The 15313-nt window shown below is 40.2% G+C and overlaps 1 protein-coding gene across 3 annotated transcripts in view; it reads left to right on the forward strand.

Moving 5' to 3' along the window:
* prkcz (protein kinase C, zeta) overlaps positions 1-15313 on the forward strand; it is a 103093-nt gene that overhangs the window by 39951 nt on the left and 47829 nt on the right. The window contains exons 1-2 of one of the 3 annotated variants that reach the window (XM_029506297.1): positions 1155-1283; positions 11299-11384. In XM_029506297.1, coding sequence (XP_029362157.1) covers positions 1247-1283; positions 11299-11384 — 123 coding nt within the window. In that variant the 5' untranslated portion in view covers positions 1155-1246. Of the gene's footprint in view, positions 1-1154; positions 1284-4128; positions 4259-11298; positions 11385-15313 lie in introns of those variants that run through there. The other 2 variants (XM_029506296.1, XM_029506294.1) reach the window with 2 other exon arrangements.

Below are 15313 nucleotides of genomic sequence, written 5' to 3' on the forward strand. Positions count from 1 at the left end.
TGCAATTGCAATTAGGCCGGTCAGGATCATGAAATTTTAGTTTACGAGTTAATGATTGAATTATCTTTTGCTCGACATTTTATCTAACTATTATAGTATAAGCCTAAACATAGTTTAATATTACACATTGAACATTAAACATAGTTTAATATTACACATTGACTTACAACTAAATCCACAATGCTAATGTCAATAGATGCTCACTGACATCACTACAATTAAATAGTGAAGGAATATATGATACCTCTCATAATTTCATTCAGCTACTTTTATACAGATGAATGGATAGCGGTCAGCCAAGCTGTATTAACTCTTTCTCAGTCTTTTTAAAAGATATGAGAAATATGGGGCCCACTTCAAGAATTGGATGGATAGAACATTGTTCTATCCATCCATCCATCCATTGTCTACCACTTCTCTGTTTCCGGGTCGCGGGGTGCTGGAGCTGGGGGGGCATGAAGCAAAAGGCCACAGGTCAGATTTGAAAATTAAAATGTTACTGCAGTTATGACAAAGCTTTTGTACTACCTGCTCACCCCACCTCCCCTTTGTTCTTAGTTCAACCTTAAATAAATTTTAGATTTTATTTAGCAGTGTGTGCATGTATGGAAAAAAGCCCATAGTGAGGATTATATCATTCTTTCACACATCCTCAGCAGCCTCTTTCAATGTACAGGAACTCTGTCTGACATAGGGCGGCACTAGATTAAATGAAGAACATCCACACACAGGTATTAAAGGAAATGTATCTGTTCCAGTAGGAACAGAACTGCCACTAAAAATAGTCCACAGGGTTTAAATTTAACTAAAATGTGTTGTGTACTGAGGTCGCTGACAGACTCATTGCCACTTCTGCCATCTAGTGGGGAAAATAGGGAAGCCTTTACATGGGCCGGAAGAAGTGAAGGTTTCCTCAGACAAACCTGTCATGTGGTATGATCTATGATTAGACTGGAATATGAAGGAAAAAAAAAAGTGAGTTTTTGCATTCCTTAGTGATATCTAGTTACTTTCAGTATGTGTGTGTGTTTGTAGAGTGACTAGCAGCCTTGAGGGGCATTAAAGCAAGTGAGGAGGGAGGGACGGAGGAGAGGGAGCGATTCAGATACACATGCAAAGCTGTTTGCTGAGAGCAGGAGGAAGAGGAAGACAGAATGGGAAGAGGAGCAGTGGAGGAGGAGGCACAGGAGAGTACCATGAGATCTAGGGTGTGAAGGCGAGGAAGTAGTATTGTTCAGCTGGAGGGATGCTGCTCACGCTGCTTTTCTACCTTCGAGTCAAAGGTAGGGGATCTGGGGTCAGAACACTGGGATCCAGAAAGCATTGCATCAGGTCTGTGCAGCGACAGGCAATCATCCAGAAAGCAGGTCAGGCTTATTTTGGGTGGGCGGGTTGCATGAAGCAGAAGCAGACCATGCTGAGTTACGTTGAGGTGAACTGCTTTGCATGACATCATTGAGAGTCAGCCAGTTAAGGAAACAGAGTCCTTTGATTAAATGTGTTTCTGCCTTTTTGTACAATATTGCTGAATTGTTTTTGCTGGATGCATCCTGTGAGCTAAATTCAAATAGAACTTGAGTCTAACTGACCTCATGGAATTTCATATGGACTTCATATCAGCTGCATCGCAAATCAAATATCCCTGTTTTCATGTGAGGCTCTGCTCTGTCATCTGCAGACTGTCATCCCTAACAATTTGTGCCTATCGGTTGCTCTCAGAATCACAAAAGTGGCTAATTATAAAATATGTACCCTATTTACAGTTCCCAGTAAATCTGTCTCACTGAAGAAATGACTGCTAACAATGTTAAAACACTGTATGTTCCTCTTGATTTAAAGACAGGCTGGCTTGTATTAACAACTTGCAACAGACTGAGGCTACACTTTTCTGCTTACTATTTGCTGTAATCATGCACTCATCATTTTAGATCACACTTATATCGATGGATTGAGACAACAATAACATATTGTATAAGCTTGTTTAAGGTCTATGACGGATAGTTGGGTTGAGTGAGATTTCAATTACAAGTGAAAACTGGGCACAGAAAATCAACAAAACAGTAACAGTAACAAAAATAATTGTTATATGAAAATTAATCTTAAAGATATCAAACAATTAGATAATTTTGTTTTCTGAATTTGCTCTGGAAAAAGCTGTTAAAAATAGCAAATCTGTTTCAGTGAAAATATTAAAATTAAAACAAATTACGAAATTATACATTTTCTTTCTGGCCTTCTAAAAATAAGTACATCGATTGCTCAGTAATTAAAAGTATAATTCAGTTATAATGTCACTACATTCAGCCATATACTTGAACAACCAGTCAAAGACTGACCTCTCACAGTCACAGCACAGTTTTCCCTTCCCTAACTGAGGCCTGTTGGGGTCATGGAGGAATTTTCCTAAGGGTCTTCTGTAGATGATTGATCAACCCCTTCTGTCAGATTTTAGGGGATTGACTCTATGTCCTCTTTTTCCTTTGCACTTCAGATTTTGGGTTTCTTCTTCTGAAAGAAACCAAAAAAGATGAGACCTGTTCTGGATTCTATCACAATCTGTTTTCTGAGGTAGTCTAGTTGTTGTGTAGATGTTATTCGATAGAATGCAGGTTTAAGGCTCTTTGGAATTGACGTCTGTTTACAGACTCAAAGTCTACATCCACTTCGATATATATAGCCAGACTTCAGTGGTCATTAGAGGAACTGCAAGTGTGGTCCTTTCATCGTTGGACTTTTCAGACCCTGAGGTTGCTGTTTGGTTCACAGGCTTTTGCAGATGTTCTGTAGATTAGCAGACCTGGTTGTTGACACTTACTTTTCCAGATCAATAAACAGCTCAGAGCTTTTATTTAGTGTCCCAAGGTAAGACTTGTCCTGTTATAAGTATGATGTAAATACTATGGATATGGAGTTGACACCTAAAAATCAAAGAGAGTAGAGATCTGGGGGTTGCAATGCTTCTGTACAAATTACTACTATTTAAATTCTATCTTCAAAAAATATCTTATTTATTGATGATAATTTCTAAATAATGCTGATTTATTTTTTTGGTTTTAGGACGACTTAACTACATCACATCAGTACTCCTGCTGAGTGTGATAAAGCAAGTATTATTTTTGCCATCTAACAGGTATTACTAGTGCCATCTAGTAATGGTAATAATGAGCAGTTCTCAGGTTCATATGCATTAGTGAAAGCATTAAGATTTTTTGACCCAATAAGCTTGAATGTTTTCCTGATGTTTTCAAGTGCTGTATTCATTATGTTTGCAGCCTAATCCAGCATTTCAGGTCCGAGGAAATTAGGGATCTTTGACACATTTTACATCTCAGTGGTCCAATGTGGATGTGGGGTCAAAATAAAATGCCATGGTGTCTGATTCATCAACATGCGACACTCACTGATCTGCAGCACAGGGAATCCCACCCAAACTGGCTGTGTGCCTATTGTACAGTGCGGTCATGTCTACCTCCTACCCTGTCACTATCACAAAACCCCTGTGGCCCTCATGAAGCTCTACATAACTCTTAAATCTGTATCTAATTTCAGTAATGCCTACTTTGAAGTGGCACCTTTTGCAATTTCATGCGCTTTGCAATGTCCGCTCTCTGCCTCTTTATCTGCAACACGCTAATTAAAAGGACAATTGAATAAATACTTTGATTAAAGGCAAACTAACAAAGTTAGTCATGGCTTATTGAACATTCTCTATCACAGAGGTCTAATTGTGGCTGAAAAAGCCTCAGGGTTGATTCATTGATGTCTTTCAGTTCCTTTGGAAATGGAGACCTCTAATAACCTTGCTTAACATAATTGCTCTCATCAGCTGGAGGCAGGAAGTGCCCAAAAACAATTCGGCACTTTGCAAAAGTGAAAAGTGCCTAAGACAGGAGGACAGGCACCTGCCATATATATATATAAAAATACACATACACACACACACACTGGTGATTGCTGTGATCTAGGTACAGTGCGGAGTACAACAACCCTTTAGGGCTTGCGCTTTCCTCTTGATAATTTTCCCTAAAGGGTAATTAAGGCATGGGGTGGGGGTTGTTGGGAGAGACTTGTATGCTGCTACTTCCTCATGAGTAAGAGAAACAATGTCTGGAAATGAGTCAAGCCCCAGTAAATGTCCCGTCTGGCAGCGGTTTGGTAGTACCACCCTGTTCTTCTGCACCAGCAGGTCATCTGCTCTACTTTATAGCTTCAACGGACAAAATGGCAGGACTGTGCGCACTGGCCTTTGCATCTGGTGGTGTGTATTTTGCTTTAATTTACAGTGTAACTTATCTGCTTGTTCCTTTGCTCTGTCATTTCTAACTCTCACTCTGGCACCTTGGCAGAAAAATGGGGCAATGCAACACTTGTGTTTCTCCAGAGGCAGATGTTGTAATAGGTCAGGACTGCTGGTCAAGTGCAAAAAGTGTATTGCAGCACTTGTTCGAATGCAAAAAATGCAAAATGTAAATGAGAACTAAACCCTCAATCCGGAAATTGTTTTTAAATTGAATGCAGTAAGAAATAACATCTGCTATAACTAGTAGGTGCTGGAGAGGATGCTGTGATTTACAGGTAAAGCATAAAGGAGTAGCTTAGGCTTGGAAATCCCGCTGTTGTTTATCTCTGACCGTTATGGAGCCAATGTTGTGGCTGGATTTCCAGCATCATGATGGCTTGCAACAGGAAATGTCTGTTAGGAGAAATTGCTGGTCATCAAAAAAATCGCTGCTGAGTTGTCCTCATGTGTAATATGCACATCTTGATCTTCATCTGTTCTTCTACAACTTCACTTCATCCTAATTGGCTGGTCAAATTTTTGGTGGTGAAAACATTTTTTCTGGTACATGTTCCGACTCAGATGTAATTCTTGAGCAGCGTTCAGAATATCTATATTACTCACAAATCAGTGTTTTTCCAGGTCCAAAAATTTGGACCTGATCTGAAACAGACCAATACCAAATGCACTGAAAAAGGGTGAGAATGACACTATGAGGTCAACAACAGATAGAGGCATCATCACTTAATTAATTCTCCACCAACAAGAGAACTGGCATGTTTCAGAAACCACCTACTTGATTCTGGTTGACAGGTGAAAGGTCAGAGCGTATCAAGATGGTTAGAGAAGGAAACGGTAGAGAGGCCCGCCCACATGCTTGAGCCTCTGTCCAGCCCAGACTCAGATGAGCACTGTGTAACAGTCTCATAAGAATCATTAGCATTTTTAGCATCTATTATGTTTATTACCTTGTACCTGACTGTTACTTACAAAGTCTTAGTTTGTGCTAATGCACACCTACAAGGCTTCCCATTTATTTTGTCCCATTTGCGCAAATTAACAGATTTCATAGATTAAGGGATGTATGCATCCCTATGTAACCACTCATTTCACTCATATACATTGTACAAAAACATTTTTCTTTCCTTGTGTTTTTTTCTCAGAGGGATTCATCTTTTAGCCCTTTGCTTGTAAAGTGTGCTTTCAAATAAACAGCATGTTGTATGTAGCATGTTATGCTACAATGGTCAATATGACCACAGTTCCTTGTATTTCCTTGTATTTAAACCTACTCACTGTAATTAGTCATCTATTTAGCAGAGAGAGCTGAAGGTTCAGAGACTCAGTGGCAGATGTGTCATTCCCAACTCCCTCACTCAATCAGCAGTATTGGGCCACAGAAAGAATTATCAGGTAACTATGGAAACACAATGCAATGAATCTCTAAGGCAGGCGTCACTCCTTCACAGAACTCGAGTAACTGGATTAGAGGGAGTTCACAGATGAGACCCTGAAGAGCAGAGCCTTTTTGCATCTACCCTCTGCTTTGCTTTCACTGTGATCTTTGCTCACCTGACTCAAAGATAAAAGAATCACAAAAATATTCATCACCGTGCAAAAAGCTTTTCATTCCTGCAGGGGCCTCTAATAGCATTCAGACTTCTGTTAGCAGATACTACCTATAAAAATAGCAGTTTGTACCGAGTGTCTGATCGGATGGTTAAATCCCTATTTCTATGGCTGCCAATATGCATACAGTGATGTACACAAATTAAATTTTTGTTGGGACTCAATTCAATCAGCTTGACGTTTTTACTTGCCAAAAAGACGACATATATACTTACATTTTGTCTTGAATAATAACATTGCAGACAATAGTCAAGGATGGTGGTAGAGAGAGAACAATGCATTCTTAACTTCGACATTCATGATGATGTGAGTCCTATTTTTTATTTTTTTATTTTTTTTTTAACTATCAGGAGTATGAGTTCATCCCATGGTGTGGGCAGTTCTGTGCCCGCAACTCCAGAGATAAACAGTCAATATGGTACACGATATGTTCAATTTGATATTGGAAACAATTTTAGAGGAGGAGGGGTTATTGTTCAGATATAATTTTATTTGCAGACATTGTCATCCTAACATCCTCACCACCAACTAATAGTAGTCAGTATGTAGTGGGCTGGGGCTACTGTAGCAACAGAGGCAAAAAAAAAAAAAATCTGAGTGGATGAGGATATTGTAGCCGCATCCATCACTGGAGCAACCAAGGAGATCAACCTTGAAAATTAACAGCAGTTAACAAAGTTTTCGTTCTAGCTGCAGTTGCTGCCCCAACACACTATCCAACTTTCTTTGTCTCTCTCTCACTGCCACTCTCAGAACAAAGGTGGCAAACAAAAGAAAAAAAGAAAATGGGAGAAGGGATAACTCAAAAAGCCCAGTGGCAAAGAAAAAGAACCAACAATGTGATAATCCATCTCTTCATAGTCAGACTTCAATGACCTAAGTAAAACCTCATTCAGTAAATATTAACAGGAAATGAAGGGGGTGTGAGTAAAGCGGATGACATGCAACAAAATGTCAACAACAAGAACTGGGGACTCACTGCTCAGCCTATATAGTACTGGCTCTAACCATGAGTTTGTCCTTTTATAAATTTGTTAAAAAAAAAAAAAAAAAGTGAGTAATTTTCAAAAGCAGCTGCTCAGCATAGATTTAAATATAACTCAAACAGGAGGAAATCTAGATGTGCTGATGGACTATTTTTGATATATTTTATTTTATATCTGGCAGTGGATGAATCTAGATTTGGTAATTCAGTGAGTAAAATGTTTTGTATCAATTAACTAAATATAAAGTGCTGCAAACAAGGCAGCAGTTTCAACCAAGTTTCTCAGGTAGTTCAGTACAAAGTAAGAAGAAATTAGACAAGGTCATCCAAATTGGCGGTAAGATAACTGGGAAACCAGTGCCGGTAGTACTTATATGGGAGACCAGTACACCGCAAATCTACCTCTAAACATCTTAACCCATCCACTGCACCCTCTGATCTTGGATTATGTGCTTTTACCTTCAGAGTGGAGATATGGTATGCCCAGAATGAGGTAATGAGGCCATTCATCCTTTGTCTTATGCAGCATTTATCTGCAAAATGAGCTAAGCTCTGACATTTTATTCTAGCACCTGGCACTTGCACCATGATTACCATTATTATCAGGCGTTTTATTGCTATGTGCTGTTTTTTTTTTTTTCTTGTTTTTTTTTTTTCTAACCCTAACCCTAACCCTATCGAGGGCAAGAAATTATCTGAGGGGAAAAAGTATTCATTCAAGGGCCTTTGCATTGGGCCTTGGCATCAGGCTCAGGATACGCACACACAGTACTTGTAAGCAAGATACTGTACAGTGATTGTTGGTTTGGATGTTTTCACCGAATTCTATATCTATATAGAATATGACCAGAAAAAGAAAAAATGGAACTTGATGGTTATACAATCAGCAATTAAGATCATTTTCACCTTTCACAGGGAAACTGGACTGTGGCTTACATGTTTGGTTAACCCTTGTGCGGTCTTAACATTCTGCATACCCTTGTCCTATGGGTCAAAAATGACCCGCCTTCACCAAAGCCCTAAAATAAAGCAGCTTAATTGTATTTTAAATCCAATATCTATTTTGTATAATGAAACATCCTGTTATTTATCAAATCAACTAAATTTTTATTAAATTTTATCATAAGACGTTCACCAGTGAATATGATGATTATTTTTTCTTTCCAATCCAATAATAGTTTTCTTTTATACAGTAAAGGTTTATTATTACTATTATATCAATGTGAAGAAATGACTATGGAATAAATTTTATTGAAAGAAAAAATAACAGTCAACAGTATGGAACTTTTCCAACAGTTTATTCTTTGTTAATATTCTTTAGGAATTTAATTATCAAATACATCTATTCTCTCATCTCTTCTCTTGTCAACAACAAAAGGTTGCTTAACATTGAACATTAGCACATGTGGGACACTATGTGCAAACATGAGCATGGGCTTTTGTCTCTTGCCTGACCCAGCTGCAGCCTCAGGTGGCTCAGGACAAGATTCAGCTCCCTGAGCAGCGCTCACAATTGCTGCAGAGGCTTGTGTGTGGGGGAGGTGCTCCCTTCTTGCAATGCATGGGGTGACAAGAGCCTTTCCCAACTGCTCCAGGAAGATCCTCCTCCTGTTCTTCCTCTCAGCCATTCAGGTTGGGTGGATCATCTGCCATATCACAAAGGCATTGTATGATGAGACATCAAGAATTTTGTGGAAGATGACCAGGGGCCAGCGTGCAGTCATCCTTCTGCAGCTGTATGTTCCAACAACCTTGTCGAGGTTGTCCACACCCGGTTGTAGTCCAGGATGATGGCTGGCTTCCTGTCTTCATTATCAGTGATTTCAACTGCCTTGCGCAGTGTACTCAGCAGGACCACGTTCTTGTTCTTTTTTGGGAGGTAAGAAACAAGAGTGGTGGTGGGGGTGAAGGCAAACTTTGTCGAGAAGACCACTCTCCCTCTTGTTGCGAGGAGTGCAACCTTTGAATGGAACCAACTGCTTATCTATTGTGACTTCAGGTCCAGGGTTGTAAAGGTATGGCAGACGCTCAACCCACTTGTCCCAGATGTCTCTGATGGCTGCCAGTTTTTTCCATCACACGCCTTGCTGGTCTTGACTCACGGTTGTCAAATCTTAGCATTCTTGAAAAAGTGTGGAAGACTTTCAGCGGCATTGTGGCACAAAAAATTGCCCTTCCACTCTCTGCATCCCAGAGACTAGATGTAGCCTCACCACGAGACCTATCGACACCTGCTAAGATCAAAAGCCCTATGTCAGTTGTCTCCATATTTACGGGAACCCTCCAAATTTGTCATTTCCAGTATGATCTTTTCAATGGCTGGTGTGATGAACAGGAGGAAAGTGAAGGAGATGCCCTTGGCATGGGCAGCTGAATATCTTGTTGGCCCTGGGGTCATCCCAATGATATTTTGTGCTGAAGCTCTTCCTGGGGTGCCGTCCGTGTTTGATGAGGACCATGCTATTTTACTGTTCTTGCATAAAAATGTATCTCTGTCAGCTTAGGTCATTTCTTCTTCATCTGAAGAGGCTTCATGGTCTGTGTTGTATTCCTCCTCATCTTCTTCAGATACCTCTTCTTCCACATCATAGTGTTCTTGCTGATCCTGAACCTCTGAAAAAATCTGGTCCAGGACCTGCTGGACAGTGAAACGTCTGCTCATGGCTTCAACAAGGAACCAACTGGGGGTTCTTGGGTCAGGGGTATCTTTATATCCTCTCCACTGAATTTGTTTTACATTATGTTTTTTGTTTTTTCTGGGATCTTGTGTGATGTGAGGGGTTAGATGCAGGTCAGAGGTGCAGGTGCAAATTCAATTCGTACATCAATAGGAAACCAGTTTCTTTGTTGTGTGTGTGTTAGAGAGCATTTGTGTATGTGGCCTTTGAACTTTTTTCTGTCATGTAAGTGATTTTATAACACATGGGTCAAAAATGACCCATAAGACAATCTTAGGACCTTAGTAGAGCCCAGCCCATATGGAAATGTAAACAAAACCAGAATTTCACTTTTTTTAATGTTGGGGACCCTTGAGGAAAAGTCATAAAATTTCAATTTGAAAAAGAGTGTTATATGTTTTACATGGTGGTGGGTCATTTTTGACCCACAGGACAACACGAGGGTTAAACCTATAGTTACAGTATAGTTACCTGACGAGCCAGGGCGTTATGATCACCCCTTTATGAAGTTATTAATTTTTTATTTTTTTTTAATGTGTGGCACCAAGAGAATATTCGTCACGATTAGGCTATATCACTAATCACGATTTGTAGATAGATAGATAGATAGCTATAGATACATAGATATACTTTGTTTATCCCAGGCTGGGAAATTGCAGTATAGCAGCAGCATTACACACGGAGACATCAAACAACATAGAATAAGAATAAAAATATATTCAGTAAAGATAAAGATATATATAGTAAAGTGCGCGGTGACTGTAAGTGATGACCAGAGTTATTTAGCTGTTATTATACAGTGTGAAAATGTGGGAAAGTTTCTGTTGTAATAATGCTGATGCTGTTGTCTAAGAGTCACTTTTGCACAACCCTCCATCTGTTAATAGCTTAAACTACTCTTAATACAAAGGTGTCAAACGTATTGCAAATTGTACAGCCTCTATGCAGATTCACGGTATCCATTTGTAATGAATCATATGTTGGGCACATGATGAGAATGTTTTTAGACTAACACTGTTCATCAAATCACATTACTTGAATGGATGGAAACGCCAGTTTTCACAATGCAGATGCACATCCAGGAATCTCCATAAATATGTAACCAGAGCACAAGCGCCCCACCATAGAGCATAGAGCAACAAAGGCCAGACCAAAATAGAAACTGTATTTTCACTTCAGTCTGTATGGGCCAGTCAGGAGCCCAAAACATTCCTGATTGCCAGCAAACAAGAATGTAAAATGTTTCCTATATACTATAAAATGGGGCTTAATTTGAGAACAGAATCTCCCACTTTCAGTATGGTTTTGTTGCTTGTTGATACCCTACAGTTTATTAATGGCCGACAACTTACTCTTGTTATAAATAGCTATAGCTTTACCTGCATGGTCCCATCTGAAAATGAGGCATGATAAAGTATGACGTTCATTCATCACCAGGAGTGACAGAAAATGAGGGATGAAGATTGGGAAAGAGGGAGGACGATGGCAAGGGAGGGTGAGAGAGGACTGCAAAGAGGGAGTTCAGGTGGGCGTTTCTGGAGCTTTGGCTGCGTATGTGTTTGCAGACATTGTAGAAAAACCTGATGGTTGTCAGATGTGCCTTAGGACCTTCGCCTCAGATTTTACACTTTTCACCTCCTCATCTCCTCCCTAGTGTAGCACATCTCCGGTCACCCAGCAGTCCATCACCATGATGATACTCTACAACTGTTTACTCTCTCTCCTAGAATCAATCTACCGCCACGGGGCCAGAAGATGGAGGAAACTCTACCGAGTCAACGGACACGTCTTCCAGGCCAAGCGCTTTAACAGGGTGAGTGTCGCACTCTTTTGCCTGGGGTGTCACCAAACACACACTGGGCAGTAGTAATTACAGTAGTAATTCCTTTGCCCTTATCTAGGTGTGCTTCTAAATCTCTCTCTGCTCCTGTGTGGAGTGTACCATAAACATGCTGCAGTTAAATTATAAATGACAGGTAATGAAGTCCCCTTTCCAGCTAAGCTATCTGGATACAGATGCATAATTCCTGGCATCCTACTTATGGCTTGTTAAGTAGATCTTTCATATCAGCTCTCAGCTACATGTTATACACACACACACACACACACACACACACACACACAGCTTCATTTCCCTGCCAAGTTGTTAAAAGGCTGCACCTGCTCACCCTCCTGGCTTGTCTGAGTGTTCTTTATGGAAGGCAGACAAGACATTAATGCTGTTTCAAGCAGACCTTGAGTTGCTAATGTGTCTACTCTGAAAAGGAAGCAAGAACATCAACTTCCTTTGCTGCTAGAATGAGTACTATCCTGTTGGGGGCTTTTATTTCACAGAACACAATGACTTGCAGTTAGATTTTGCCAAGTAACATGAATAAAAAAATTGTTTTTCCCTCATTTAATGCTTCAAAATTTAAGCTGAAACAGCCTGAAACATCAGGTAAATATCTGGTGAAAGAAAAACACATTACAGTTCAGTCCCTGCATATGAATGTTTGACAGAGTGAAAATGCCTTAGAGGAGAGGTAGTTTCGTAAACATTACTGAGACATGTTATTGTCAAATGAGTTAGGGCAATTGGAGCTGGTTGGTCACTGTTGACTGAGATGAATCTGTCCAGAGAAGAGCTTGGATGACTGATGGTTTGGGAAGTCTGGAACTGATTCAGTAGTGGCTGCCACTGATCATGGTACTGGCAGCTGAGGCTCTTGGTCACTGAGCAACTTGACAGGACACCACATTACTAAACACGGGCAGTGGACACACAGGAGAACAAGAGAGAAAGTAAATGGATGAGCCAAAAAGGAGCTGTGCGTGTGGACCAGAGGAAACAGGCGAAAGAAGAAATAGGAAAACCATCCAGTCTGATAAGACAGATGTAAAATGGGAGATGGGAGGTCTGTTGAGGTGAAAGGATGAAAAAGAGGACAGATACAGGGGAGCTGTGAGGAAGATTTTACATAGACATAACTTATTTCATAACTTCAGTGCTAATTTCAGATAGAACAGGGGAGTTTAATATTGATAAGGGATGGACAATATCCCATGGGAGCTGCACTCTTAACTCTTAAGATGTAGCCTACAGAACCGAGAAACTCAGTGTTGCATTGGTGCTGACTCACTCCTTCCTAAAAAATAAAACTGCAGGTGTCCTGTAGTAAGTCGGGAGTGACACAGCAACGGAGAGGGGAGGAGATGCTCACCTTTGTTACCCCCCACACACACACAAACACACCCACAGACTCTCTCTCTCGGTCTCTCAAGGCAGGGGATAAAGGTGACAGATAACTTTAAAAACTATTAGATAAATTAATGATCTGTGATCAGGTCAATAGTCCTTTAGTTTATGATCAAATTCTGTAATGACAGACATAATGTTAAGAATCAGTATGTCTGTGTTTTCTACATTAGCATAGAGCATGTTACAGCGCAGCCTCACAGAATTGCAGACTCATGTTAAACATGGATGTCCTCGGAAGGAACCAGAAGGCTTGTGGCTGGGTTTCTCAGAAAATGTCGAGACACTGTTATCAGTAAGATCATGTACAGTAACACTAGCCATTTCTGGGATACATTTTTATTGACTGATTTCATATCTAAATGTTTATAAAATTTTTCAGAGTGTTTCAATCCACTGTTCTGATTTAAGGCTCAGTTTGTGTGTACTTAAATCAGTTGGCTTCTCAGACATGGATGTTTCTGACTGTTGTTGCTATGCCAGCTCATCAGACTCTGGTTGGTTCACTATGTTGTTCTCTGCATATAAATAAGCTGAGGAGAAGTAGGTCAGGTTTCTCCTCCCTTGTCTCACTCCATCTCTCTGCACTTATCTCTTTCCTCTGCCTCCTCTCTGTCCTGCTCTATCTGAAGGAAGCTGATGTGTGGATCCCCTCCAACAGAGATCATGGGGTCTCTTTTGCTCATGTGAGTGAACAGTTGTCCCCACTGTCCTCCACCAGCACTCCAATAGAGATGACTGGCACCAACCTCTGCTACCATACATAAAATCCAAATTAAAAGTCGCACTGGTTAATGCCAGTTGCTGAGAGCTGCTGAAGGGAGTCTCATTTCCACTGACAAGAAACATGTTATGTTATCAGAATGAGTTGAAGTAAAGAGAATGTGTGTCAACATTCGTCTCCAGTGATGCTCGGACAACAATTTTAGTTAATGTTGTCAGAAGGAAAAGGCTCGTCTGGATCCAGATTAAGTTTAGATTAAAAAATCTTATAATAAAAGATTAGGGGCATGGTGCACCCTCAACGAGTCCTATGTTTTCTAATGTCCTTGCCATGACTTAGCCCCACAATAATATGGTTGAGCGGTGGAGAGTTGTTCCCTGTTTCTGTCAGTGTTTGACAGTAGCGTCACAGAAGGGAGTGCAAGCACAGTGCTTCAGGCACTTAAAGCTACAGCAGTACAGCGATTTTTTCTAGCTGCACTGACAGAGTGATGAAAAGGACAGCAATGGAACCAAAACTGAATAATCAAAAACTAGAGTCTGGCTGCAAAAGTGACTCAATTCCCATAGACCGTCATGTTAAAATTATGGAAATCAGTGCTCAAATTTTTGTCAGTTTATGTTGTTTCTGCTGTGGTCACCTGATTTCACACCAGGACTCACAGTCAGTTCTCTCTTAGAGGTTGACAGCCAGATATGTGTGCCCTCACATGGGGAAGCTCCATTGCGTGATTTATAGATTCATATCACCTATTTCTGACCTACAACTTTTGCATCTGGCTGCAAAAGGGAAAGACGTGTTGTTGCAACCATTGACCCCAAAGGTAAAATGGACCCCGTACATATGGTACATAAAACTGACTCCCATTTCTGTGTCCAGGCTGAGTTTGTGTATGTGACAGACAAGAAAAAAATCCCCCCAATTTTTTTAACCAGCTTTGCAACGACATGTGATACATAGAGCGTTCAAATCTCTTGCAAATTCTGCAGAGACAGAATACCAGCAACAGCAGTGACTACTGTGAACACACACACGTTTATCTAAAGCAGATCAGCAAGAGTGACTGCAACGCACACGCCACCTGGCCATTGTGTTTTCAGCGTTCCAGATCCTCTCTGAAAACTGAGGCAAGCAGGGCAACCAAAAACATGCGAAGTGGACAGAGGCAGAGCAGATGCAGTTCAGTAGTGTATTCACAAGGATGAACAAAGGATTATTAGATAATGAGGTCAGAACGAAAGAGAGGAGTCCAGCTTGTGCGCAAAAGAAAAAAAAAAAAAACCCCAAAGGGGCAAGATGGTTGCACAAGTATACTAACAGAAAAAAATATATTAGAAACTCCCTAAAATACTGTCCTGGATATCTGCAAGTAAGCAAGTCTAGTTTTGTTCATCTTCTCAGCCCCCTGCCAGCTAGTTTTTCCAGTAAATAATGTAACATTTGCCATTAGTGCAAATATCAGCTGACAAACAGGTTCAGGTAATAAAATCTGTATCAGGAAGTCACACAGTCACACAGGGGAAGCATTTTATGTTGTCTGAGTTTTATAAAATTGTGTGTTACACTGTTTTTGAATTTGTAAGCAGATTACATATCTTTCAAGTCAAACACATCAATCTCCTGATCCATTTGTTTAAAGGTTAATGATGTTAATATCAAATATAAAAATTAAATAGCATGGAGACAGTGTTAAAAACAAAGTACATTTAAAATACATTAACATGTCATTTAACAATATTCCAACATCGTTCTCATCAGGAGTTTTTTCTACTTATTCCAA

The sequence above is a fragment of the Echeneis naucrates genome, chromosome 7 (genome assembly GCF_900963305.1).
Source record: "Echeneis naucrates chromosome 7, fEcheNa1.1, whole genome shotgun sequence".
NCBI classification, from domain to species: domain Eukaryota; kingdom Metazoa; phylum Chordata; class Actinopteri; order Carangiformes; family Echeneidae; genus Echeneis; species Echeneis naucrates.